At 40.9% G+C, this 27013-nt stretch overlaps 1 protein-coding gene across 2 annotated transcripts in view; it reads left to right on the top strand.

The window, feature by feature from the left end:
- ANKRD29 (ankyrin repeat domain 29) overlaps positions 1–27013 on the top strand; it is a 44535-nt gene that overhangs the window by 6199 nt on the left and 11323 nt on the right. For both annotated transcript variants that reach the window (XM_018566745.1, XM_018566744.1), the window contains exons 2-6: positions 2179–2289; positions 7180–7278; positions 8583–8681; positions 18418–18516; positions 25134–25232. In XM_018566745.1, coding sequence (XP_018422247.1) covers positions 2179–2289; positions 7180–7278; positions 8583–8681; positions 18418–18516; positions 25134–25232 — 507 coding nt within the window. The remainder of the gene's footprint in view (positions 1–2178; positions 2290–7179; positions 7279–8582; positions 8682–18417; positions 18517–25133; positions 25233–27013) is intronic.

Here is a 27013-nt window from a genome sequence, read left to right as displayed (position 1 = left end):
CATACTTCTAGATAATTGAAGGCTTTGTAGTCTTTGCATACCTTATTTATCTTTTCTTCCCCAGTCTTCTGACAGTGGCAATGTTTACTAAGGGCAGATTACTAGCACTCCTATTACTTTCTGGATTTCTGGCACATGTGACTAGACATGTGACCATGCACATCATCTTAGGGAATGAAATTGCCATTCCCTGGGATCTCATGAGATTACAGATGAGATTTCCCAGCAATGTAAAAAATTCAAACACAAGGGGCGAAGGGGGTTATTCTCAGTTTGCGCGTTTAGGGTCTGGAACTCGCTGCCTCAAGCAGGGATTTCCGCAATTAGTCTGGAATCATTCAAGAAGCTTTTGGACGACTTCCTGAGAGACCGTAATGTACAAGGGTACAGGTACTCTTAAGAATGAGAACACTCACGGACCTATACACACACACAGAGACAATAGGTTGGACTTGATGGACTTATGTCTTTATTCAACCTCAAATACTATGTAACCTCAAATACTATGGAGAAAATGAATGCATCTATTGCCAAGGATTTTGGGGAACATTTTTTATGTCTATATTCAATAAAATTATGACCCTGTAATTTGCACACTGTACCAGCACACTGTAATCCATCTTTTGGATTATAGCTACCTGCGCCATATGTGATTTAGAGGAAAGGGTGGCCCTCAAGGAGTGAATTATAGGCCGAGAGTGAATTTTCTAGCCACTATCTTTTGGAATAATTTGTGATATGCCACAGTAAATCCATATAGCCTGGATTCCATTCCAGACTGCACTGAAGTAGGGCGCACTCAAATTCACCTCTCATGTATTACCTGCAGTATTTATTTCCCTGCCAAAGTTAAATTGACACTTTCAGGTTAATAATAAATCCAGATCAAACGTTGCAATAGAAGAACCTTTATACTAACCTATTTAAGCGGCAAGCGTTTCCTACCTTCCTATCGTTCCAGCGCTGCAATCTTCATAAGACTATTCAGCATTCAACACTTTCAGGAGCGTTGGATGCCTGTGTCCCCCACCATGAGTTGTGGTTTCAATCTCCAATCCCTACATCTTGTCTGAGTCCTGTAGGAGTCAGAGGATACAATCCACAGCATCTGATACTCCTGGAAGTGTCAAATGCTTAAAAGGCTTACAGAAGCGGCAGGTCTGGAATGGAAGGAAAGTGGGACATGGGCCATTGAAGAGGTGAGTATACAGTAAAAGGTCTTCTTTTGCAGGGACCTTTAATACAGGTGTTGTTCTAACCTGACAAAGTGGCTTTAAAAATCAAGTATTGAAGTGCATACAGGGAAAAAAGACTACCTATACAAGGTTTCTGATTTTCAAAGGGTTAACTGTACTAAACTCCAATCCACTGTTTTTTTTTGTCAGTAACCTGGAGATCTGGGAAACCTTTCGCTTATCTATTTGTAATTCATGAAAGGTGCTCCCAGTCACGCCTATTGTAGGTTTCATGTTTTCTCTCACGTACAGAAAGTCTAATGTATTAAAGTGTCTAATGTATTGAGACATTCCTCACAACTGCCATTGAGATTCAAACTGCCTTGAAAGTCTAAATCTGTTTGGTAATACATCAGGCACAAAGGGAGGAACCGAAGAGCACAGATGCGGGGAGCCAAACCACACACCCCACACTTGGAAATCTGGCTGTGGTGAATAACCAAGAACTCGTATTAAGCAAGCACTTAACTTTCCAACGTTCATTAACTTGCAGTGATTCCTGGAAAGTGTAAGCAGATCACTGACTGATTTCGTTTGTAACCTGAAATGCCTCCTCAGCCATGCAACAAACATAAAATCAGGCACAGTGTAATTATAACTAATTATGGTTTTCAGGGCAAAACAAATATTTTCCTTTTGTTGAAGGTTTATTAATTGGTTCTAAAACGTTGGCGGTTTTGTACAGCTGCCTAATTGTGTCTTACTAAGAAGTCTGTCCAGCTAAGGACTTTTAAAATGGAAGTGGACCTGTGCTCTGTTATCCATAAAACATCAAAACAATTTGACTTCCAGTAAGTTTACTTTATTTTAATATCTGTCTTTGAAGGAAAAACAAAGACTACTCATTGTATGTCAAAATATATCCCATATATGTTTGAATGTTTTCTGATATCTTTGAAATCATGATGCCATGAAACTAATCTGTCACTATTATTTTGTGCAGAAGGAAACGCCTCTTGCCAATGCTGCTTTCTGGGCTGCTCGAAAAGGAAACCTGGCACTTCTCCAGCTGTTGTTAAACAGCGGGCGAGTCGATGTGGACTGCAGAGACAGTGTATGCCCTTCATTTGTGTATGCCAAGAATTCCAGATCCCTATCTGCTTCATCAATGTGGCATAGTGGCCAGACAACAAGTCTGTTCTTAGTCTTCCAGTGTCAGTACTTTTGAATGGTTAACAAGGCACTCGAATGCAGTAATAGGTTTGTGGTTTATGTGTTAAGAAGCAAGGAGCAATCGCCAAACCAAATATCAAACAAAAGCATAACATAGCTTTACAAAAAGTGCCTGATAGTTTTGCAAGGCATTAAAGATCAGAAAGTTAAAATCTGCAATTTATTTGACCTGTAATAAATTCTCACCCAGGCACTGACCACAACAAAGTCACTGCTACATAAGAATAGGTAAAAATGTATACTATAAGAAAGGAATTATCTTTAAGGTCCCATACCACTTTGCCAAATGCTGCATTGGGAAAAGGTGTCTACTTTGTCCTTATAACAACCATTTAGATCCTACTCTTATATTATAACCTGCACTAGTTGTGGCAAAGAATGTGAGGACCCCTGTACAGAAAAAGAAAAGGTTTCTGCTGGTTTTACACACCTACCATTGTTCTAAATAAATATGCAATCCACAGAGCCACCTGTTTACTGTCCCTGCATGGTGGAAGCTTGAGGCTCCATTTACGCATGAGCGGTTTTCTATTCCTATTCGTATTCTATGCGTATGCAGCGTCCCACAAAATAGTCCAAGCGTGATATTATGGGCGAATTTCACACATTCCGGCTATAGTAATAGCCACAAACGTGCGGAATCCGCGTGTATGTTAACGTTTGCGCGGTTTCATTCTGCGTGAAAAACGTTATCGCTATGTGTGAATGGAGCCTGAAGGAAAAGCCAAATTAGGTCTTCCTAGATGCAGTTGATCATCTTGTTTTCAAACCATTCTAAGGCTCCATGCACACATGGCGTTTGTGTTTTCCGTGCGGTTTTCACTAAAAAGCGCAAATGTATCATTATTATAGCCGCAACACATGAATATCGCACTTGGACTTTTTTTGCGCTACGCATGTTTTCGTACTGCGCAGAAGTTGCACAAGTGTGAACAACATACATTTGAATGTATTTTTTTAATGTTTCGCACGAAAAACCACTGATGTGTGAACGGAGCCTTAATGCTTTCAAGTACTGACCTCACTGACATGTCACTTTCTTGCCAGGCCCTCTTAACCGTTAGCAGACCTGACCAGGGCTGGTTCCTTTTAGTAATGTGGCTTGATTTCTCTTGATTTTAAATTGCCCAGCCTTCCCTGCATGGCACCACCTGAAATATCATAAAACTAAGGAAGGAGAGATGTTTCCGTCCTTTTAGCATCCATATGCCGTGGCATAGGCAGCATTTCTTTTGGTATTTAAAGAATAACAGCTGGAATCTTTTTGGCTTCTTTGGACAATGTAGATACTTCTTATGCCAGATACTTTTCCTGCACAAGGCCCAAAGACAGAGTCGTAGCTAGCTCCTTTTGCCCCGAGACAAGAACGAAAAAATGTGTCCCCAATAGAACTGTGACGTCACCCGATGCCGGCATATCATGTCATGCGCCCCACCTCCAGGATGTGTTTTTTTTATTTATTATTTATAAATGTTTTGTTATTTTTTTATTTTTATTGTAATTTTTTTTTATTTTACTGTTGGGGGGCCCCCTGATATTTCCCTTTTAAAATAGAAAAATAAATTGAGGACACAGTCTTCAATCTCTTTTTCTGCAGCCTCTGTTCACAGAGGCTTCCCATTCATTCAGAAAATATGTTACTATCATCCAGTTTCTGAATGGGGAGAAGCCTCTGTACTGAGTGCTACTACCCATTCAGAAACTCATTCATGTTCTGACAGCTGGGCGGAGCCAGCCGTGATCTTACGGCTGGCTCCGGCCACTTTCAGAGAGATCAGCGTCCCTGGTTGCTAACTGGATCAGTCTGTTCTCTTGGAGGGGATGAATAAACAGTCACTAGGCAGTGTCTCTCTCCTGCATCACAACAATCATCTAGCAGAAATCAGTGCAGTTCACCACTCTATATCTCTATAGCATTACTACTGCTGTAGTAATGTCCAGCACCTCAGAGCGTTATGTCCGGTTACTCTGCAGCCTCTCTGTGGTCTGAGCGGGCTCAGCTCACACCTCCTGCAGATCACCTCCTGGGAGCTGTAGTTGATTCAGTTCAAGTTGATATAGTCTCTCTCTGGCTCCGCATTTCCACACCTACAAGCCTCTCAAGCTGCACAGCAAGTTTGGACTGCACAGCAAGGATTTAACTCTTTGTTTGGACTGCACAGCAAGGATTTAACTCTTCACAGGTGGAATACTATTATTTTTGTAGCAACTCTATAAAAATGTTTTTTTTAAAACACTGTCCTTGCAAAACTTGCACTCTTTGGTGGATAGCACCAAAGAGTGCAAGGCACTGCCAGAGAGAGACAGAGAGAGAGAAAGAAATAGAAACTGCCATAAAAAAAGATGGCTTCCTAACTGGCCTACAGAGCTGCAGAGAGGGTATCTCTCCATTCCTCTCCCATGCAAGAACCCAGTCGTATGACCTGTGATGTTATTTTTAGGAGTGCTTTTAGAGACTTGCATGCTGCTATTAGAGCGGCGTGTAGCCTATGGCGCATGCTACATGGTGCGCGCGTACGTAAATACATAAAAACGCGCCATAACGGCGTGAAAATGTGACACGTTGCTCGTGTTTGGTTGATAAATATGTTTTGCTGTGTAAAAATGCACACGCACCTGCATGTGTGTGTTTAGGTTAGTAAATCACCCCCTAAATCTCTCCAATTAATCCAGGCTGATAAGGAAACAGTATGGTTGCCGCAAATCCATGCTGGCCAGTAACTTCTCTCCCTCCCTCTCTCTCTCTCTCTCTCTCTCTCTCTCTCTCTCTCTCTAATACATTCCACTTCCACATGCTTCCAAAGCTGGTGCCTTCATAGCAGAACCCCACTTAGTAATTTACAGATATTGTGTAATTGGCTTACTTCTATTTCCACACTAGCTGAAGCTCTCCTGAAGTTCAGTGCTGCGCTAAACACATCTTAGCATAAACTTTGCTGTGTGTGTGTTTTGTAGAAAGAGACTAGTTTGTGAGTGCAATGTCATCATGAATTTTAGTCATGCTTCTGTTCCAGCTTTACTACTTTTCCAGGCTCTGGGCAGCAGAGTAATTCTTGCAGGATAGTTGGCATGCTTTTACAAACACCTTTTTGAAAAGGAAAAATAGAAGGAAATTTCTGGCTCAGAAAATGTTTTGTGTGAGTCACAAAAAATTCTGCCATGGAAACTTTCTCCACCCATACAATCTCACGATTTCTTGTTATCATCTCATATGTGAACAGACTTTGTTAGCTGCCTTGTCCCCTTTGAGCTTTCAAAGTCAAATAAAAACAATCTGACAATGAAGTATCTTTTAAAAAAATCTTAGCAAACGGTACAATTGTAGATAATCAGATGTCTGGCCTACGTGGGTATCTCACAGGCAAAGAGTGGGCATAAGGAAAACTGTTGCCTGAGTTTGTTTTTAATTATACTCATGAGGCCACCTGGGAGGTCCTGTCACTGATAAATCATGTTTGTTGTTGCATGAAGAGGATGAAGATTATCCTCTTCTACATCTGTATTCAGCAATTCTTCCACAGAGCAAATTACTGTATTTTGATGTCGTTTCGTTTAGCTGGAAATCTGCAAGTACCAAATTGTTTTCATTTGCTGCCTATATTTTCAGTTAATTCTTTGTGATATTTAAAGGGTCAGTCTACCCAAAACTGATATTTCAATTTCTAGTTACTGATGAGTTAAACCACCTAACAGTGTTTCATATATCTCAGGTTCACTGTTGGTACAATCTCTGCACTTGAGTTCCTAAGTCTGGGCACTTAATGTGCCCATTACAAGGGGGTTGCCACTCCACCAGCTGGATTTTTAATTATTTATTTGTTTTGGAGAAGGCAACAGGAGTTGAACATACAGAGGTGGGCGAAAAACACCCACACCTTTTATGTGAAGTCAGGCAGATCTCAGAATTAAAGTATCCAAAATGTAAAAAAAATCAGGAGCAGACTCAACCCATCGGACCCTACCTATAGTTGCAATACCACTTTTGGTGGATTGAACTTTTTTCCCTTTTTTTTTAAATATCTCTTTATTGTCCATATTTGAACAGAACAATGCATAACATCAGCTATATCATTATCAATATGCTAACAACATATTTGTGTACATACAATGTGAAGATACATCATGCCTTATAGGAAATGGACAGGACTTTCCATTGTTTTTTTTTTTGGAAAGCATAGAACAAGAACAATTAACAAAAAAAGTCACCAACAAGATTAAGAACCAAAACAATAATTAAGAGCAACAATTCTATAGCATTTTGGTTGATTATCAACTAGTAGTAAGGTACAATAATAGTGTTTCCAATACCATATCCATGCTTCCCATAGTTAAAGGACGGGATAAGTTTGCTGTCTTTATGGGCTATAAATATATTTTTTGTAAGGGGCTAAATAATCATAAAAAAGGGCATAAAGAGCTATGAGAGGTACTGGCTGCCATGTGTACCCCCACCTAACGATGATGGCTTTCTTTATAAGTGTAATGATCTCTGCAGCTCATGTGCCTGGGAGGGGGTTCAATACTAAAAGGACATTCTGAGTAATGAGAACAGTTTAGTTAGTAATGGAGAAATAACTTATATACACAAATTGCATACAATGCAATCAAACTATTAGTAAAACAATGTGATTCTCACTTTGTTATTTTATATTGACAAATGTTTTAGTGGCAAAATGAAGAAGGTGTTTCTGTATACTAGAAGGTCTTGTTTTCATTTCTATATTGCAGTCAGCATGCTTCATATTCACATCAGAATTATTTATTTTGACAGACTGGAACTACAGCATTAATGGTGGCAGCCTACGGAGGACATACAGAGTGTGTGCGGGAGCTGGTATTACATGGAGCTGACATAAATCTACAGAGAGAGGTATCCATGCTCTATGCTAGATTTTGCTCTCAATGCAGATATAAAACACCAGCTAATGAAGTTATTTCATATACGGTAAATCATTACATGGATTTTTAATTGCAACATTTGTAAGTCCCTGCATTTAACTTGGCATTAGCCTCTTCTAAGCACATGTAATGATAGGGATTACGCTGAGAGGAGGAGAGAGAGGAGTGAGCACAGGAATGACCTTAGCAGTGTTCTGATGCTCCTTGATTATCCAGTCACTGTGAGAATTCAAAAGAAACAATGGGGATTCTACAATCAACGCGTTTGTAACGTTGATGGAGGAATCTGCTCTATTTTTTTATGTTCAGCCTGCGAGTTGAATGAAAAAAATAGAGTAGTGTATGGCTAGTTTTTTTAAAATTTGTGGAAGTCAAGACAGTAGAAGTAGGAAATAGCTGCGTAGAGAAACCCCTCGACACATGCATTAAAACCTTTGCCAATAAAAAACAAAAATGTAAAAGTTACAAAAACGCACCTTCTGAAATCAGGTTATTTAATCTGTCTAGCTTCCTAATCAAAATATGCAACCTAGGAGGAGTAATTCATGCAGAGTTTCAAGTTGGTAACATGTCATGTTATCAAATGATAAATAAAAGTAAATCACCGCCACACACTTGAAGGGTTTTTAAAAGTATTGATATGTTTATTCAATACCCAATGTCACATACTGTCATACGGTGCTAACGTTTTGGGTCCACACAGTGATCCTTCATCAGAGCGACAGTGACACTGTGCAGTATATGACATTGGGTATTGAATAAACATATCAATACTTTAAAAACCCTTCAAGTGTGTGCCGGTGATTTACTTTTATTTACTATTAGTGTTTTGCACGGCACCATCCATGTGGTCACCTGGGCACCACATATACCTTGCGGTTTTGAGACCATGGCAGTGCGAATGGGATTTGGACTTTGGTGTTATCAAATGACACTGGGAGGTGTTGTGTTGTGAAAAATACTCAGTTGGCATAGCACAGGGAGGTACTGTGCTGTCAGTGAGCCTCTGTAGTTGGAGGCAGAGGCGCTAATGTCATTGCAGCAGAAGTGGCATAAACATAGCAATTTTATTGTTCCATCGCTGCAACCAGGGCCATCCTATAATGAAGCAGTCTGAGGCAGTTGCGGCATCTCATTGGGTCATGGTAGTGGTTTCCAGCCAGAGCATCCCAGGTTGCTAAGACTGCTACTGTAAATCCTAACTTGCCCACCACTATTTATATTATACCCTCCAACACCAACCTCCAGATAAGTCTTCTTGTTTTTCTCTTTCAGAGTGGTGCTACTGCCCTGTTTTTTGCTGCTCAACAAGGTCACGATGATATAGTGAAATTCCTTTTTGAATTTGGAGCATCTACAGAATTTTTTACAAGAGTAAGGAACAGTTATTCTAATATGAAATTGTAATTTATGAATAATATAGAGCACATGAATCTACAGCATGATAAGACACACAATGTATAAAGAATACGTTTTTAAAAATACAAAGAATCTGTCAAATTCAGTCAACTTTTTTTGTTAACAGATTTGCGCAATCTATGTAGAATCATACAATTAGGGTTAAATTATATGTGATTCACCGAAAAAGCGAGATTGCATTGTGCACTGGAGTATCAGTGGTTTTAGAAGGTCCCAATTTAGGAGCATGTTGTTTAATGAATTTAGAAATAATGTTATTTGTGGTCCATCGAAAGATTTGGAGTTTAGGTGGATATACACTGTGCAAAATTGGCACAGTGGGTGTCGCTGTCGGCATCTTTCAGCTGGCATCCTCCAATCAGCTGATTAAAGGAACCGGTCAGAAAATCTGATGTTTAGGAGAAGAACCTCCTAGCTTGATGTTTAGGAGAGGAACTTGGGTAGGAGGATGAAGCCATAGGAGATAAAAGATAAAATGTTGCCATTAGAATGGTAATGAACTGCCCCAAGGACAGATTAAAATGCATTGCTACATGAGAGGGAGAAGGAATTTTATAGCGCAACTAGGAGGTCAGGACCCTCCATTATCCTATCATATGCCATCGTGATGGTAGCAGAAAACACAATTACATTTGGGATGGGATTTTATGAAATTGTGGCAGGGCTATAAGACTCACAGCAATTTGAATTGTGTAACACTACACTGCAGAGCACAGATGTGAACCATCCACAAATGAAAGAATGCATGGCATATGAACTTGAAATGCATTTCCATTCAGTACAATTCCTATGATTTACTGCAGGGAAACAGACAAGTGTGAACAAGCCCCAAATATCCTGATTTTTCTTTCATTTAAGGTAAAGAATGTATTATACTTTTTCCACAGACAGAGTTGATTTCCCATGGAAATATGAAAAATATATTTTAAAAGAAAAAATGTATTTATGGCAAAATAGGTTAAAAAAAACTTTTTTTACTTTTGAAGTATATACTAAATTAGTTACATGATTTATAAAAGCTACAATAAAGAACAAAGGTACCGCAAAGTACAGCTGTCATCCAGGAATATAAAATCTTGAATCTTGTTTTAATTAAATTTTTTTTTTTTTATAATTATAATTTATTTAAATACATTTTTAAACTAATGATATAACCCACTGGGAATCATACTCAAAGGTCCCAAGAATGAACATCCGAATAAGGGCTTTTGTTAACGTACAGGGGCGTCCCGAGGCCGGGTGTCACTCGGTCTCTAGACCGGGTGACACCCTGCCACGTCGTCATTGCGCGTGACGTCACCTTGTGTGTGTGCGATGACGTCATCGCCCATGCGCGGCCATTTGATTGACGCTTGCCGGCGGCCATCTTGATGTTGTTTTTGTTCATCTTGGTGATGGACACCGGCAGAGAGAGGAGGGGACGTTTACCCGGCGGGATGAGGTATTCGGCCGGGTCCCCTCCTCTCTCCTGTTGGTGCATGACCAAGTGCCCGACTTTTTAGAGGGGGTGACACCAAAATGTCAGTCATTTTGGTGTCACCCCTGCAATGGTGTCACCAGGGTGCAGGCCACACCCCCTTTGTGACACCACTGTTAACGGACATGGGGCTTGTGTCAATGTCATCAGTTTGAATTCCATTTAGGATGCTTCTGAGATCATTCAGAATTCATTGACAGGTGCATATGATCTGCTTTAAGAGGGTTTTGTATTTCCAAATGGAATGAAAATGCAAAACCTGCTTGACGCAAACAAAAGCCCTTTGACACAGGCCCTAGATCTGTTAAAATGCTCATGGTTACGTCCTCTGCACTATTTTCAATCTCCTATTATTATAGCATGGATCTGGTGCTATACTACCACAAGTGTGAGACTTTTACACATTAAAGCTGAATTCTAGGCAAATGTAAATTACACAAATCAGTGCAATTCTGTATTCATCAAAACATCATTAAATGGAGTTTTTAATGTAAGCAGTGTAAGTACCTGCATTTACCTAGTATCAGCCTCTTGCAGTCCCTGCACAGCGGATTTCAGACCTAGAGATGGAGAAGCAGCACAAAAAGCCAATTAGGGAAGACCTGTATGGGCCATATCACAAAGGCGATCCTACTTGGTGTCAGTATTGGTGAGAGATTTCCTGCCAGACATTATAGAAAGACTCCCTCGCTAGGGGGGCCAGCGAGAAGTTGCTCCCTTGCTACCCACTCGCTAGAGACTGAGATTTAGCAGCATTCTGGGCCAACAAGGGAGCGATTCGTAAGGTATGTAAGTGAAAGCCTCTTCCATGTGGCCCTACTAATGACAATGAATTGAGCATCAGTGTACCATTACCATCTGCATCATGATCCCATGCATGTGGCCCCACAAAGCAAGTGTACCATAACAATTGAATCACCGCCCTTATTCACTTGTATTAGGCACTGCTGAACTGTTGTGCTAATGATTGTATTTTATTGCCAGAAAACAAATATGGAACAGCTGTTTTAAATTGGATTTTAAGCAAATATTTTCACAAAAGTGCTGTTACGTGTTGCTATAGAACTGTGCTTCTAGCCAAGATTTTTGACAGCTTCTCTTGCGACTGAGGCCCTGCTTGAACAAGTTAATAAAGTACGTAGGGCGCTTCAGAAATCTTAAAAAAAAAAGAAATAACAGACTGCCTTGTTCTGGAAGCTGGTAACGCGTCAATATGTTAAGTGTTGTGAAAGGAGGTGGAATCCATTTGGTGCTGAATCTGAGCTCAGCGAGTGCCTGGCACCCTTTCAGAAAAGTGCTGACTTGGCTCATTGGCATGTTACGGTTTACTGCACGCGTTTGTTTCCGGACAGTGAAAGGGCATCTGAGGCTGGATAACAGGTACCAGCTTGAATCTATTTACATGCCCAGTGTTTTGTATCCCAGACTGGCCGAATCATGCTGTGTTTATTTCTGCAGGAAAGGACAGATTTCAATTCAGGAGGGGGAATTTTGTAGGCGGTTTAATCAGTGCTTAAAGTTCACTCCATTATAGTGTCTTCTTAATGGTCCTTGATTTCTCTTAGTTTATATCATCTTCCTGAATAAGTTCATCCTAACTTCCTAGAAGTTGGCAAATTCTACTTGAATGGCATTTAGTTTGCTAAAACACTGTGTATAATAGGCAAATTGCATGGTTTTTGTTTAACAAAATACTTGTTTTCACCTCTTTCTCTTTTTGTTTTGTTGCATCTCAGTGCTGCTGATCTCATGCAGCCTTTTTGCAGCCAAGTACACATACTGAAAGCTGGCTGCATTGCATTTCTTAGGAAAGGAAGGAAGAGGGGGGTTCCTGAAGCTGTCAGGACCGCCATGCATAATGTGTGTTTAAACAACCACACGCAGGACAACACAGGAGCACATTTGGGAGACAGGGGCCAGGGCTGTCCCACTAATGCCTTTTGGCTCCGGCGGCATCTTTTGGGTCATTCGGGAGGGGGTGGCAGGCAGAGCCCCCCTTTCCAGATAGAGCATCACAGGTTGCTAGGAGCTGGGTGGGGAGATGTGTAAGGGTCATACACATCTCCTCTCCCAGCTCTGAGAAACGATACTCTGGGATGGTGTGGTCGGCAACCAATGACTTCAGTGAGCTGGGAGGGATTTACTAAAAGCAAATGGGCTGTTCACTTTGCCAGGAAATTTGCACTTTTGCAAGGGAAGTTTCCCTTAGCTTAGTAAATGTGCTGAAACTTCACTTTGTAAAAAATACCCAATCATGTGCAAGGAAAATAAAAAATAAATTACTGTTTTCTGATTGGTTGATGGAAGTCAGCAGAGCTTCCCCTCATTCACTAAACTAAGGGCAAACTTTTAGTTTAGCTTAGTGAATGAGGGGAAGTACAGTGAACCCTCCCAAGTACAATTTATAGTAAGTCTTGGTAGGTAATCATTGCATTCCCATTATGCAATACTATAAATCACCTTTAGCCCCCATTCACACTTGAGTATGAGCAATTTTAAGGTGATGTTTAAAATGTTTCTGTGCATTTATTTTGTGTGTGAATACCCATTTCTGAAGCATTTGAATGTGTTTTTAAGCTTCAGGCATTTTTTTTTTTACCCAATAAAAAGCAGTATTATCTGTGACACCATATGTAGTAGGGATGCACCGATACCGGTATTTCGTTATCGAGTACAAGTACCGATATTATTTTTTCGGTACTCGCCATACCGAATACCGAGTATTGGAAGTCCCATTCAGGAAACCAGGCTTCCTGATTAGCCGGGAACTGGCCCGGCGTGTAAAGACTTGCAACCTGGCTTCTCGATTAGCAGGGAAGCCGTCCCCATGCTTCTCGTCACTATGTGACGAGAAAGCATGGAGCTGGCATTCATGAGGTGACGAGGTAGCATGAAGCCAGCTTCCCAGCCAATCAGGAAGCCGGGAGCCGCGTCATTACACGGCGCTCGGCTTCCTGATTGGCCACCTTCCCAAACTAATCAGGAAGCTGGGCAGCGAGTCATTACACGCTGCCAGGCTCCCTGATTGGCCGAGAAGCCAGCTCCATGCTCCCTCGTCACCTTATGACGAGGGAGCATGGAGCCAGCTTCCTGGCCAATCAGGAAGCCGGGCAGCTGCCCAGCTTCCTGATACAGGAAGTATCGGGCCAGGCATCGGAGTATTTGGGCGAGTACGAGTACTCTCCCAAATACGCGGCATGGGCACCGATACCGATACTAGTATCGGTATCGGTGCATCCCTAATATGTAGTCATCATCCTTGTATCTGCTTCTTGGTTTTTCTTTGAGGTGTAGTGGTGTCTATCGTGTGAGCTCCCAGTCCGGAAAAACTTCATGCCCAGTTTCTTCCTAGACCGTCAGCCGCTTGCTATGGTTGTTGTAATGGGCATCACTGTAGTCTTAGATGTTCTTGTGAGCCCTCACCAGGGGGATAAAAGCCTCCACATCCAGCATTAACACTCCTCAATCCTTCATGTTGTTCACAGGCCTGAGGTTGCAAAGAGAAGACCAGTTGTTAGGCACACAAATGCATGAAGAACATGCTAAAATTCTTGTGTTATGCATTTTCAGGCGCTCCCATTGAATTCTATCGGGACAAAAATGTGTGATTCTGCCTGAAAAAAAAATCATGAACTTTTTTGCATGTCAAGCAGCAGCATGATGCTGAGGGGTGAACAGACACTATTGACTATAATGGAAAACTTTATGTTGAGTGTTGTCGCACTCTAAAAAACCTGCAACAAATCAGGTTCAGGTGTATATGGGAGCTTATAGCCTAACAAATGTACTGTGGCAGGCGATTGTACATTAACTGCAATATTTACCATGTTATATACAACACAATTGTTACAGTAAGCACTATGTATTTGCCAACATCAGAAAATAATTGTCACCTGGCATACAGTATGTGCTTTATCTATAGCACAAAGTCAGTATAGGTGTAAATTATGCTTCTTTAACCACTAATTGTATTTGTGTGTATGCCTGTGTGGCTGCAAGGAAAGGCTTTGTCACTATGTATACCATCAAACATGTTCAAAACTGCAGTTCTTTTGTATACTGAAATAGGAAACCTGTGCAAATAGATATTGAAATCTGATTGTAAAATAAAATAATCCCAGTTTCTTTGTGTTTTGTGCAAATACAACTCTGGTCATTTTCGAGCAGGGTACAGTTTTTTATTTTAAGTGGTAATCTGTTTTGGTGAACATTGATGAGGATTATACTTCTCAAATGTTGTAGAAACCTTCTCTGATGATGTGAAACACTAAACGTTCTATTTATTAAAAAAATAGGCGTAGCTTGTTCATCCAGGGAAACTGGAGGTACATTTGTTCTGTCTGAGGTAACCAGCAGTTGTTAGAGGGGTGCAAAAAGTAATATTTTTTTAATGTAATGTATTTCTGGTCGAATGTTCTTCTACAGGTTCATTCATACAGAACATAATGAGTTGGGGAAAATACCTCATTATGGCCACTAGGTGGAGCTGAGGATCATAGGAAATAAGTAAACATTGGAAACGAGATACAATTCAACATTGGAGAGAATGAGCATATAAATGTAACCATTGATACTGCAGGGATAGCAATTGTTACATTTGTATTATTATTATTATTATTATTACATAGTATTTATATAGCGCCAACAGTTTGCGCAGCGCTTTACAATGTAAGGAAGACATTACAATTACAATACAATTCAAGACAGGATGGTAAGGAGGGCCCTGCCCCTGAGGGCTTACAATCTGAAAGAGGAGGGGGAAATGATACATGAGGAGGTAGCTGTGTGGGGATGAATTGTTTGAGAATGTGATGGTTAAGTGGTTAGGTTGAGGACGGATAGGCTTCCCTGAAGAGATGAGTCTTCAGGGAATGCCTAAAGACAGTCAGGGTGGGAGACGGACAGGTTGGGGTAAAGAGTTCCAGAGGATGGGAGAGACTCTAGAGAAGTCCTGGAGGCGAGCATGGGAGGAGTTGACTAGGGAGCTGGAAAGCAGGAGGTCTGGGGAAGAGCGGAGTGGACGGTTAGGGTGATATTTTGAGACAAAGTCTGAGATATATCCGGGGGCAGAGTTGTGGATGGCTTTATAAGTGACTGTTAATATTTTGAATTTTATCCTCTGGGCGAGTGGAAGCCAGTGCAGGGATTGGCAGAGGGGGGTTGCAGACACTGAGCGGTTGGTCAAGTGGATGAGTCTGGCAGCTGCATTCATGATAGACTGAAGGGGGGATATCCTGTGTAGTGGAAGGCCAATGAGGAGGGAGTTACAATAGTCAAGACGAGAGAGATTTATATGCTCATTCCCTCCGGTGGTCTCTAAATTATAAACATTTTATCTTCTTACTAACATGTATTTATTTCCTATGATCCTTACCTTCATCTTGTAACCATAATGAGGTATTTTCCCCATTCATTCTGTTCTTTATAAATATATACTTATTGAAGATCATTCGACCAAAAGAGAAATTAAACTAAGAACATTTGTTTTTTGGAACGCTTTGCCCACCACCCGGACACCCCTAAGCAGCAGAGGCTTACCTATTCAGGGGACCGCGGCGCCCGGAGAGAATCCATGGGGGATCCTGATCTCTCGGACTCAGAGGGCCTGGACGATCCTGTGGTGACTCTGAGTACTGCAGCTAAGGCTGCTGAAGGCCTCAAACCTCCTAAGACCAAACTCAAGGCAGCTGAGCACACTATTGCGGATGTGTATTCTGCTGTCCAATTATCCAACACTGCACTAAATGTCCTAACGGAGGAGGTGCAGGGGATGAGATCGGATATTTCATTTATACGCCACGATTTGCAAAAAGTGCGTGAACGCACGACAGCCCTGGAGGGTAGAGTGAGTGATTTGGAAGACTCTTCTGCCCCTCTAAATGCAGAAGTCAAATTGGCAATGCAGAAGATACATATAAACTCCCAGAAGTCCGATGACATAGAGAACCGGCTGCGTCGCAACAATATACGCGCTGTCGGTATTCCAGAATGCACCGAAGGAGCTAACGCCACTGATTTCATTGAAAAGTGGCTGTCCGAGGTCTTTGGGAAAGACTATTTATCCTCGCTGTTTGCTGTCGAGAGGGCTCATAGAGTCCCGTCCCGTCCCCTGCCGCCTGGGAACCCTCCTCGGCCTCTGCTGATCCGGCTTCTTAACTACAGGGATATGCTGTCCCCTTTACTGTTCGCCCTGGCTATTGAGCCCTTGGCGGTTATGATTCGGGAGTCTTCGGGCATTGTGGGGTTTAGGAGAGGTGCCCTGGAAGAAAAGATTGTGTTGTATGCAGATGACACCCTCCTATTTCTAGCGGATACACGATCATCCCTGTCTAACGTTATGTGTCTCCTCACTGCCTTTGCCACCTTTTCGGGCCTGGTTGTCAACTGGGAGAAGTCCATCTTGCTGCCTCTGGACCCCCTCCGCTTGTCTTTGGCTCCTGAGATGGCTCATCTACAGGTCCAGTCGGTTATTACCTATCTGGGTATACAGATAACAGCTTCTCCCCTTGATTACATTGCCTTGAATTTACTCCCCCTTCTGGCTAAATTTAGATCCCAACGCACCTCATGGGCCAAATTGCCGCTATCCGTTGCAGGAAGAGTGAACCTGATTAAAATGATCTGGCTGCCCTAACTAATGTATATCATTCATAACTCCCCCCTGTGGATTCCCAAAAAGACCTTTCGTCTAGTCAGTAGTATTTTTAGAGACCTGGTCTGGAGGATGAAATCCTCCAGGTTACGTCTTGAAGTCCTGCAGAGGCCCAAGGCATGCGGGGGGCTTGCATTGCCCAATCCTGTAGAGTTTGAGCGGGTCACCTACAAGCAGAGAGGTAGTATGAAGAAGTTTGATGCGATGTGGACTGAATGGCTGGTATACCGGGGACGGGTTACGCTTGGGTGAACGAGCCAAATGGTGCACTGAGTTATGTGGCCGGTTCAGGGTATGTGGGATACTTTTATATATTGGTATGTGGGGGTGGGCTGGGTAGTGATGTAGACACGGGCTTATTGGTTTGAATATACATGTGGTATGCATCTCTTTAAGGCGGTCGGTGGCCATACGGCCTGACGGCTAGCCGGAAGCTGTTGTATGTACACCTCTCCCCCCTTTTTTTTTGTGTGTGTGTATTTAATTTTTCCTTTAATGTTGGTTTTGCCCTGTTTTTCTTTGCACTGACTCTTTGTTTGTATAAAAATTGTTTAATAAAAAAACTATCTGATTTAAAAATAAAAAAAAGAACATTTGTTTTTTGCCTCATTCTCACAACAGCTGGTTACTCGTACAAAAATAAATGCAGTTTCACTGGACAAATAAGCTATGCAAAATGTTTATAAATAGACCCCTAAGTATTTCATGTCTTTGGGTGAAGAAAAGGGTAACACTATGTTTGTTTTGGACAACTTTACTTAATGTAAACTTTACAGAGAGTTCCACCTTGAGGAAAAATGGGGAAAACCTCTTTGGTGGAGGAGTAATGCCAAAGACGTTACCCTACAAATCAGTTGTTTTGTAGCCAGGATAGTTACATCTCTCAAATTGCTAGATTCCTTTGTTATTCGCTACAGATTGGACAGCACATTGGCATTGTGGTTAGCGGTTTCCTCCGGGTTCTCTGGATTCCTCCCACACTCCAAAGACATGCTGGTAGATTAATAGGCACCTGTATAAAGTGGCCCTTATGTATGCATATGAGATAGGGACATTAGATTGTAAGCTTCTTGAGGGCAGGGACTAATGTGAATGTGTCAGCGCTATATAAATACCTGAAATAAAAAAAAATAGATTGCTATTTGACACTTTAGGTGTCAAGGGAGTCATCAGCCTGGAATATGTATGCAAATCACAAGTCTTTATCTGTGTGCCTGTTGTGGGTCTGTGACTTAAAGTACCAAATCAAGAGTGGCAGCAAGATAGCCAAGCAGCTAACTTTTCAGATGGAGTGTTTAACAATGGCAGCCTCTGTGATTCTCTCATGACTGGCTCTCCTTAAAGGGAATATGTCACAAAGGTCTTAGCCACCTTTCACAGACTCACAAAGTACTTTCTAGCTGCATAATAGTGAATATAAGCATAATAATCTTTTAAACAATGTCTCAAAACTGCATAAAATGGCAGCTTCCATCTGTGGCTTCAGAAACAGGTGTTTAGCTTCATGAAGACTTCTATTGAATTGGAGATTCTTTCATAAAACCTTGTTTGTTACTTTACAGGATGGAGGAACGGCATTGCTGGCTGCCTGCCAACATGGACACACCAAAGTGGTTGAGACCCTTCTGAAGAATGGATCCAATATTCATGACCAGCTTTGTGTATGTACACATTAATCATTGACTGATCTGTTATGTGAACAATATGATTGCAGAAACAATTGAAGTCAGACATGTTGCAGATGGAATTTTATGTACAATCATTTATATTTATATAGCATTGCCAATACATCTGAACATAAAGAAAATTTCAAATAGGACTACATGCAACCATTATCTAGAAAGGAAAAGAATGGGGTGCCAGCGGTAATTTTCATCACATAGGGAGATTTTCCCATCTATATCACAAGTACCAGACATGTGCACAGCCTCAAGCGAGGAATGTATGCCACTTATGAGAGGCCTATCTCTTATTAACCAATGTGAAAGTTTTATTAGCTGAAAAGACGCTAGGGCATTAATTGTGACTAAAGAGAAGGGATTTTTATCTCTTTATATGGAAAGAGTTCTTTACTGTAAGAGCTGTAAAAATTTATTATAGACCTCCACGGGAACTAGATCTATCTGACTCAGAAAATGATTTTAAGAAATGGCTGGATATGATCCTAAATTAACAAGATATTAAACCCTTAAGGACCAATGATGGAATGATTCCGTCATGGGTCCTTAAGGTGTTAAGATTCCCTCATGTGAAAACTTAGATAGATAGATAGATAGATAGATAGATAGATAGATAGATAGATAGATAGATAGATAGATATGTCATATCAAATTAAAGCCCTTTTTGTCTTTCAAAAACTAGTATATAATATGTGTTGGTGCAATAAATGAGAAAGATGGAAATTGCAGTTGAACACACGCAGCAAATATTGCTTTGATCCTTACCTGAAAGATCAATGGCTAATAATTTAGGAACACAGCATCGTACTTTGTAGAATATTTATCCAGGAACCTAAGCAATTGCCTTCAGGATCAGTCAGGATTGTTTTCCCTGTTCAAGCAAACTGGGCAATGCAATTTTTTGCCCTATTCAGATTACTTAAATATACATATTAAGAAAAAAATACATATAGGAAACACATACAGTATATACATATGAAATTAGGAAGTTATTATCCTTATTTTTCACAAGGATAATATAATGATTTATGTATATGTACTGTAATTATTTCTCTGTTTTTCTCCTGAAGAAGTAGATTTATCTGTGAAACGTGTAGAGAACAAGAAACAGTCATTTACACAGCATTCACAAATACACTGACAATACCGTATAGAAAACATATGTACCGATTTTGTATTCGTTTACATTTTGTTAACATATGATGATACAGTGTATGAATATTATAGTATAAGGGCCGGAAGGTAACATCAAAAGAAGGAACATACAATTTATGGTAAATATATCATGATTGCTTTTATTATGAATTGTTTCTAATATTTATATGAAACAAGTCATACTATATCAATTTTAAATGTTTTAGAAGTCTTTGGTGTAATATACTTCATGGATATCCATTAAAGCGCATTAAACATTGTTTTGAATCACTAATATAACTGTGACTTGGGCATCATATATAATATCTATTTTGGGCCAGTGAGTTCATTGACCTAAACTTGACCTAAACTTGACCTAAACTTGACCTAAACCTGACCTAAACTTGCATACCTCCCAACTGTACCTTATTTGGAACTAAATCCCTCTGTCCCTCTTTGATTGTCCCTCTTTGTGGTCTGACATATAGACCTCTATAGAAAATGTATTATTTAACTGTCAGAACTGTTTTACAAAACTTAGGGGCTCATTTATAAAAGTATAGGAAATTCCTATACTCATCAGTGCCATCTCGGGGCATTAGCAAAGTGTGAACCTTTATGAATAAACCCCTTAAACTTTAATTTAACCTTTAAATGATTGCTTTTGTTATTTGGAAAAGCCAGCATAAAGGAAATGTAGAGGTGAAAAAACCTCTTGTCAGTTCAACCAATCTTTTGTTAGCAATTCTTCATGGTTGGCGGAACTGGGGGCATGTCAAGGATGTCCTTCGCCTACATGCTTTTGCTATCATGGGTCCCTCTTTCCCTTTTAATAAAATTGGGAGGGATAAACTTGATATGACTTTAAGAAAACAGTGCTGTTCTAGGAAACGGAAAGCTCATAGTACATTTGTCTACAAGGAACAGAATGTGGAACTTAGAAACTTCCTCATGAATCAGTTTATTACTGACCTTATCAACAGCACTGCTGCTTTCAAAGTTTTTGCTTAAAAAGCAGAACTCCGGGGAACAATTTTCTTAACCCTTGCAGTGCGGCTACCCCCGTACTGCAAGGGCTAAGTGCTTGTTTTTGTCTAGGTTCCCAAAAAAAAAGTCATACTCATCACGTTCTATACACTGGGTATGGGACATGAGGACACTGAGGGACATACCATCACTGCACCTGGTCCCTTCTGCCTCTCTCCTCCTCGCTGCAGTGATGCTATGTCCCTCAGTGTTCTCATGTCCAATACACAGTGTATAGAACGTGATAACTCACAGGACCTTAGACGGCTGCAGCAGAGGGGGAGTTAGGTGGAAGGAACCAGTCTAAGGGCCCATTCACACCAATTGCGGTGCGTTCCGGAACGGCAGCTGCTGGAACGTACAGCAATCACTCACAAAACTTCCGCCTTCGTTCTGGGGTGGGAGGGGGCATAGCGGTGCATTCTGCCTTCCAGTCCACTGCAAATGCAAGAAATAGAGCATGCAGCATTTTTTGTGTTTGCAGTGGACCGGAATGCAGGCAATGTTTTGCCACGCATCTGATCGCACTGCTGGCGGGGGGCGTGGCTGTGGTACCATTGACTTCAATGCACCGCCACGCCCCCTGCCACCTCAGAACAAAGGCGGAAGTTTTGTGAGAGATTGCTGTGTGTTCCAGCAGCTGCCGTTCTGGAACGCACCGCAATTGATGTGAATGGGCCCTAAAAGCAAGCTGGTTGCGATGATCGGGTGAATATAACCTTGTTACTTTTTAACCTAGACAAGAACAAGCATTTTAGTGGGGCTACTCCCACAATACAAGAAAAAAAAATGTCCCCAGAGTTCTGCTATAATGTGTATGTGTTATGTGCATAAACTGCAAATCTAGAACATTCATTTCTTTCTATCATTTCTAATTACCTACATACTTAGCATTGCATAACTTACACAATGTATTATTTTAGTTCCTCTCCATAAACTCAATTTTAGCTTCAGGACGAAGTCAGTGACCTTATTTAACCAGCACACTGTCTGCTTTGAAAATGAATTACATTATTAACGTGTGCCCAATAAGGAAATAATTTGGGTGAGGTAGTGTAAGCTTGCCAAAAAAATCCACTTACACTTGCAGATATCTTTATTTTTAACATGTGAACACGCACATTGCATGTATGAAATCCTGTACCAACAGGTTAGTATAATTTATTGCTTGCTGCAGCTGAGTTAGAAAATATCTGATATACAAGTCTGTATCATCAGGAACTTGTAAAGTAAAACATGGCACACACCCATCATTAAAACTCTTGGGCCAGTGAGGGAATTTCAGGCGGGACAATTACTCTGGACCCCAATTGCCTTGGGACCTCTTTATGTGGTAGCCAGGTGGACCTTTGGTATGTTAGATATATGGAAGCATGTGAAGCTAAAGTAAAGTGTTTCAGAACACTTAAAATGTACAAATACATTTTGCTGTTTCGGACTAAAAAAGGAAAATATATTGAATCTGCAGTAAATATTTTCTGTGTTGTTATTGAAAGGTTTACCTTAAAATATTGTTTAATATAACAATCCCATGTTTTCTGTACCATACATCCATTACTATGTTCCACATTCATATGTAGATATTATGCCTCTAGTTCAGTGATTGTAAACTCATGAGGTATAGAGGGCTTCATCTGCCACCTCTGACAGCACTTAAGGACCACACATAATACTACAGATGACTGTTGAAACTTACTAGAGGAGACAGTCAGGGATTGTGGACATGCCAGAGGAGTGTTTGCAGACATTCTGTAGAAGGGAGTTAAAGACTAGGGACATGTTACATGAGGCTGCTAGAGATCACTGCTACTACAGCCCCTTTTAAATGAACCACTTCAGCCTGTGGAGGTCTGCAAAGGGCCACACAGCAAGTAACATCTGTGGCCAGTGGAGCAACAATAGCCATAGCAGCCCACATGACTGCTATGGGGCCTGGGGTAGGAGGGGACCCCATTAGTTGAGCTGATTAGGAAAACTAAACTATGAGGTTTCGAGTATAGAAGGGCTGCAATCAGGCCTGAGGATCTTCTAGTCAATGATTCCCCTCAATCCATTAAGAAGCATTTTCTTATCTACCTTAGCAGTGTAGATTTATTGTCCTCTGAACTTCTCCTACAGACTGAAATTAACCCTGTATGTCTAATGCAGTCACAAATCCCAGAGTTTCTCCTCTGTTAAAGTGCTATAGGGGGACAGGGGTTTGTAGGCATAAGAAAACATTTATTGAAGCTAGAGTTTAAAGATGTTTGTAATCGGGTCGAACAGTAAGTGTGTGTAGGAGCATTATTCATTTTATGATAATATAAAATATAATTTTGGCTGTTATTATTATTATTATTAGTGCTACTATAACTTTTATCCCCAGCACTGCTCCTTAGTAGTGTACTGACTATGCTAACAGCTACCCTGCTGCCTGTCCTGCATACATACTGTGTGTTAAGATCAATGACAATTATTGACACAGTTGACACTGCCAACTGCTGCAGAGAGAGTTAGCTGGGATTGGGGGGGGGGGCAAAGTTTTGCTATGGGGCCCTACGATTTCTAGGTCTGACCCTGCATGTGGCCTTTGGGCTGCCGGATGCCTACCAAGGCCCTAGTCACTGTATGTATAGCTCCACAATTACTATTGCAATCCATAACATATACATAACATATCCATAACATACAGTAACACAATTACTATTGCAATCATATAACTATCATTGAAGAAGATAGAAGACCTCTTCTGATTACCACTGTTCCCCTTGTGAGCTACGTAATTGACAAAAATGTCTATACTAAGCTAAATGAAGCTTTCATATTTATGTGGCATTCTGCAGCACCCCGTTTAATAATAATTCTGTCACTACAGGATTGCTTTAGGACTCATCCGCATTTGGGGCAGTCTCATGTATTCCACTCAATGGCGTTTATGCAAAAAGCTGCTATGACAGCTGACAGTGCCTGCAGCAATTCTCGGCCGTTCACATGTAATCAGACATGCAGCGATTACCTGTGAATGATCAACTCCTGACGCAAACACTATTCTTGAAGGCCCATTCACACCATGCCCGGACCAGATCCGTACCATTATGTTTTTCCCCTGCACCAAGAATGCATCCCAGTGTATTTCTATGGGGTTTCTGGGCTCTGTTCACATCAGTGCAACCCATTCCAGTGCAGGGGAAAAAAATACTGCATGTCACATTTCCTCTGCGCTGGAACGCACTGGAATGCGCAATAACGCATAAAAAAGGCACCGCAAAAAATGATGATCCATCAAGCTTTGACTTCCTTCCTGTGAGTTGGGGAGGAGATTTCATAATTTGAGCACTGGAGTGTGTGATCGGCTGGAACATGGTTGATATTAAAACCAATTTGTGGGGTATGTGGAAGAGTCACCTGAGCTGTTTGACCCAAGGCATCCAGATTATAAAAATAATTCTCATAGGATGGAGAAGTGGAGGTCCATTGCTGCAAAGTTTTACCCAGACTTTCATGTGATGAGAAGGGAACAATAGGAGGTCTGTGGTGAGTAAAACATATTTGATAGAGTACTTAAAATTTGCTATGGTTGTATGTATGCTGCATATATACTGCTACCGGTAAATGAAAAACACTTTTCCGGATGTGCCCACAAGTTCAGTATAAAGTCCAAAATCGACCCTTTGATTCTCTTAGCTTCAAGAGTGGGTGCACCCAAAAACGGCCTCTACTGCGAGCACGTTGTCTCAGGATTGCAATAGCCATCACAAAGAGCATACTAAGGACAAACAAAAGGAAGTGTTAAGAAATGAAGGCAGAAATTACCTCAGAGAATAATCTGCTTGCTGACAGCCCAAAAAAAAAGAAAGAGGTGGAACGCGTCAAAAGTGCATCACAAGTGCAACGCATAATGTTCGCAGAAACGTGTGCAGACCTGGTCAGGACATGGTGTGAATGGGCCCTGAGACTGCCCCAAACACAAGTGTGAATGGGGCTTTAAGGAGCAGAAGCGTTCTCAGAGACATTTACTCTTATTTGCTGAAGTCATCATTTGAAATATGGACAAAGTTCCCTAGAAGTGAAATGCAGGGACAACATATCTGGATGAAATTTACAAATGTCTGGAAAATCATTTCAGATCAAAGAGGATTGATAACTATGCTCATAAAGGAAGGAAAAATTCTGATATAGAACACAGAAACATTTAAATATTTACCATGTTAGAATTTGATCTAAACATTAATTCATAACAAGATTCCACGTCTTCTATATGTTATAATACATTTTAACAAACCCAAAGCAACTGTGGATTTGCTTCTATTGTGTAAAATGCATTAAGGTAAGAAAACGTATTTACTGTTTAGCAAAAGAAGCCCATAAAAGATTATGGGCCTCTACAGTATATTGGTTTTTATGAGTTTTTTGTGTAAAGCGTACGCTTTCATGTACATATTTCTGATTTTTTTTGTCAGGACGGGGCAACTTCACTGTTCCTGGCTGCACAGGGAGGGTATGTGGATGTCATTCGATTATTGCTTACATATGGGGCAAAGGCGAACCAGCCACGCCAGGTATTTGTATAACTGACCTGCTGAGTTCATTGTTCTCACTGTATATCTAGTATAACCTGTCTGTGCCCTGTACCTTTCCAATTCCATTTTTGCTTAACTTTTATTATAAGTTTAATGTTTTACAAAGACAAGAATGTTGGCTCACAGTCAAAGGTTCCACAGTAAGACCATGGAATGAGTCAATAGACCAAAGAGGAATTGTGCATAAAAAGTGTAACTGTGGGCAAAATGAAAAAGTACAAGTAGTCTGTCAATAGCATTAACACGGCAGTTTTTGTTTTTCTTATTTTTCTACTATCGCTTAGAGTAAGTTAAAGGGTTGGAACAGACAATATTAGCTCCCGTTCGCACCTAGGCATTGTCTCTCAAAGCTAGGCGAGACAAAATGCTCAAGACAAGGATTCCCATTCATTTCTGTGGCCCTTGTTCACACCTGAGCATTTTGTCGCAAGCAGAAAAACCTCTGTACATAAGTTACTTTTTGCCAGATTACAGTGCTTTTTGGTCCCATACACTTCAATGGGAAGCACCTGGAAATGCGCATTTAAATCGTTTTTGTGCATTTTGTCACACGTTTTGTAGCACAAAGTTTCCCATTGGGGTCTAAGGGGCCAAAAAGCGCTGTAATCTGCCAAAAAGTAGCTCACATACAGTACTTTTTCCAGCGACAGACGTTTTTCTGCTTGTGACAAAACGCTCAGGTGTGAAATTAATGGGATTGAGTGCATTGTTGCAGCGCTTATCTATAAACAATAAGTCAAGGCAACTGGACTTGCTGTATTTTTCTTGAAGACGTTTCACTGGTCATCCAACCAACTTTCTCAATTCAGAATTCAATTCAATTCTGAATTGAGAAAGCTGGTTGGATGACCAGTGAAACGTCTTCAAGAAAAATACAGCAAGTCCAGTTTTTTACAGATATACTGACCTGGATGAATCAGAACCTTCACAGACACATAGTTGCGCTTACCTTTGAGTGATAAAATGCCTAGGTGTGAATGGGGACTAACAGTGGTTTAAATCTTATATAACTTACAATGGATGCTGCTCCTTGATGTTTAAAAGTTTTAGCTTCCTGTAGAATCAGCTGCTTTCCTGAGTACTAGCACTGATATCCTGTTTTAGGGGGGCTCCTTTGCCTTGCAGGGTCCTATGGAGACACCCTTGTGTGCTAGTAACACAAAGACACAGCACGGTAGGCCGCTTCCCTTCCCCCTGTGTGTAAGTGCTTGCACAAAAATATAAAGAAGGACGTTGCTGGGCGATATATTGTTTAAACTGGTTTCATTTTTAATACTACTTTAACTCACCTCCCTATGCTCTTAAACCGGCGTCGACATCTTCTCCCCAGTTCTTTGGCCATCTTGATTGGCCAGTTGGGGGGGGGGTGACATAACTCCTGTGCGTGTGCACATGTGCATGTGCATGGGTGTTCATTCATCCCAGCACAGAGGTGTGCCAAGAATGTGTTCTAAAGAAGATTGTAAACAGGCAGGTAAGTCTGTTTTATTACAGAAGAGATGTAACTTGTCATTTCTTTCTCTTTTTATGTTTTTTTTTTAGTTACTATTTACATTTTTTTGTGAATAAGTAACCATGTACCCCTTACTGATTCACCCAGGCAGGGGGCTGTATATTTGGAATTTCCTATATTCTAAAGAGAGTTTATGAGAGGTCCCCCATTAACAAGGTGCCTTGCAAATAAGGGGGGGGGGCTTTGCTACCCCTCTTGCAGGGCATCCTCCTAATGTTGAGGGAATATGGTCTGATATGGTTCAGGA

This window comes from Nanorana parkeri, unplaced genomic scaffold (genome assembly GCF_000935625.1).
Source record: "Nanorana parkeri isolate BGI_ZX_2015 unplaced genomic scaffold, ASM93562v1 scaffold971, whole genome shotgun sequence".
NCBI classification, from domain to species: domain Eukaryota; kingdom Metazoa; phylum Chordata; class Amphibia; order Anura; family Dicroglossidae; genus Nanorana; species Nanorana parkeri.
Note: the sequence above shows the minus strand (reverse complement) of the source record. Positions and strands in the feature narration are given on the sequence as shown.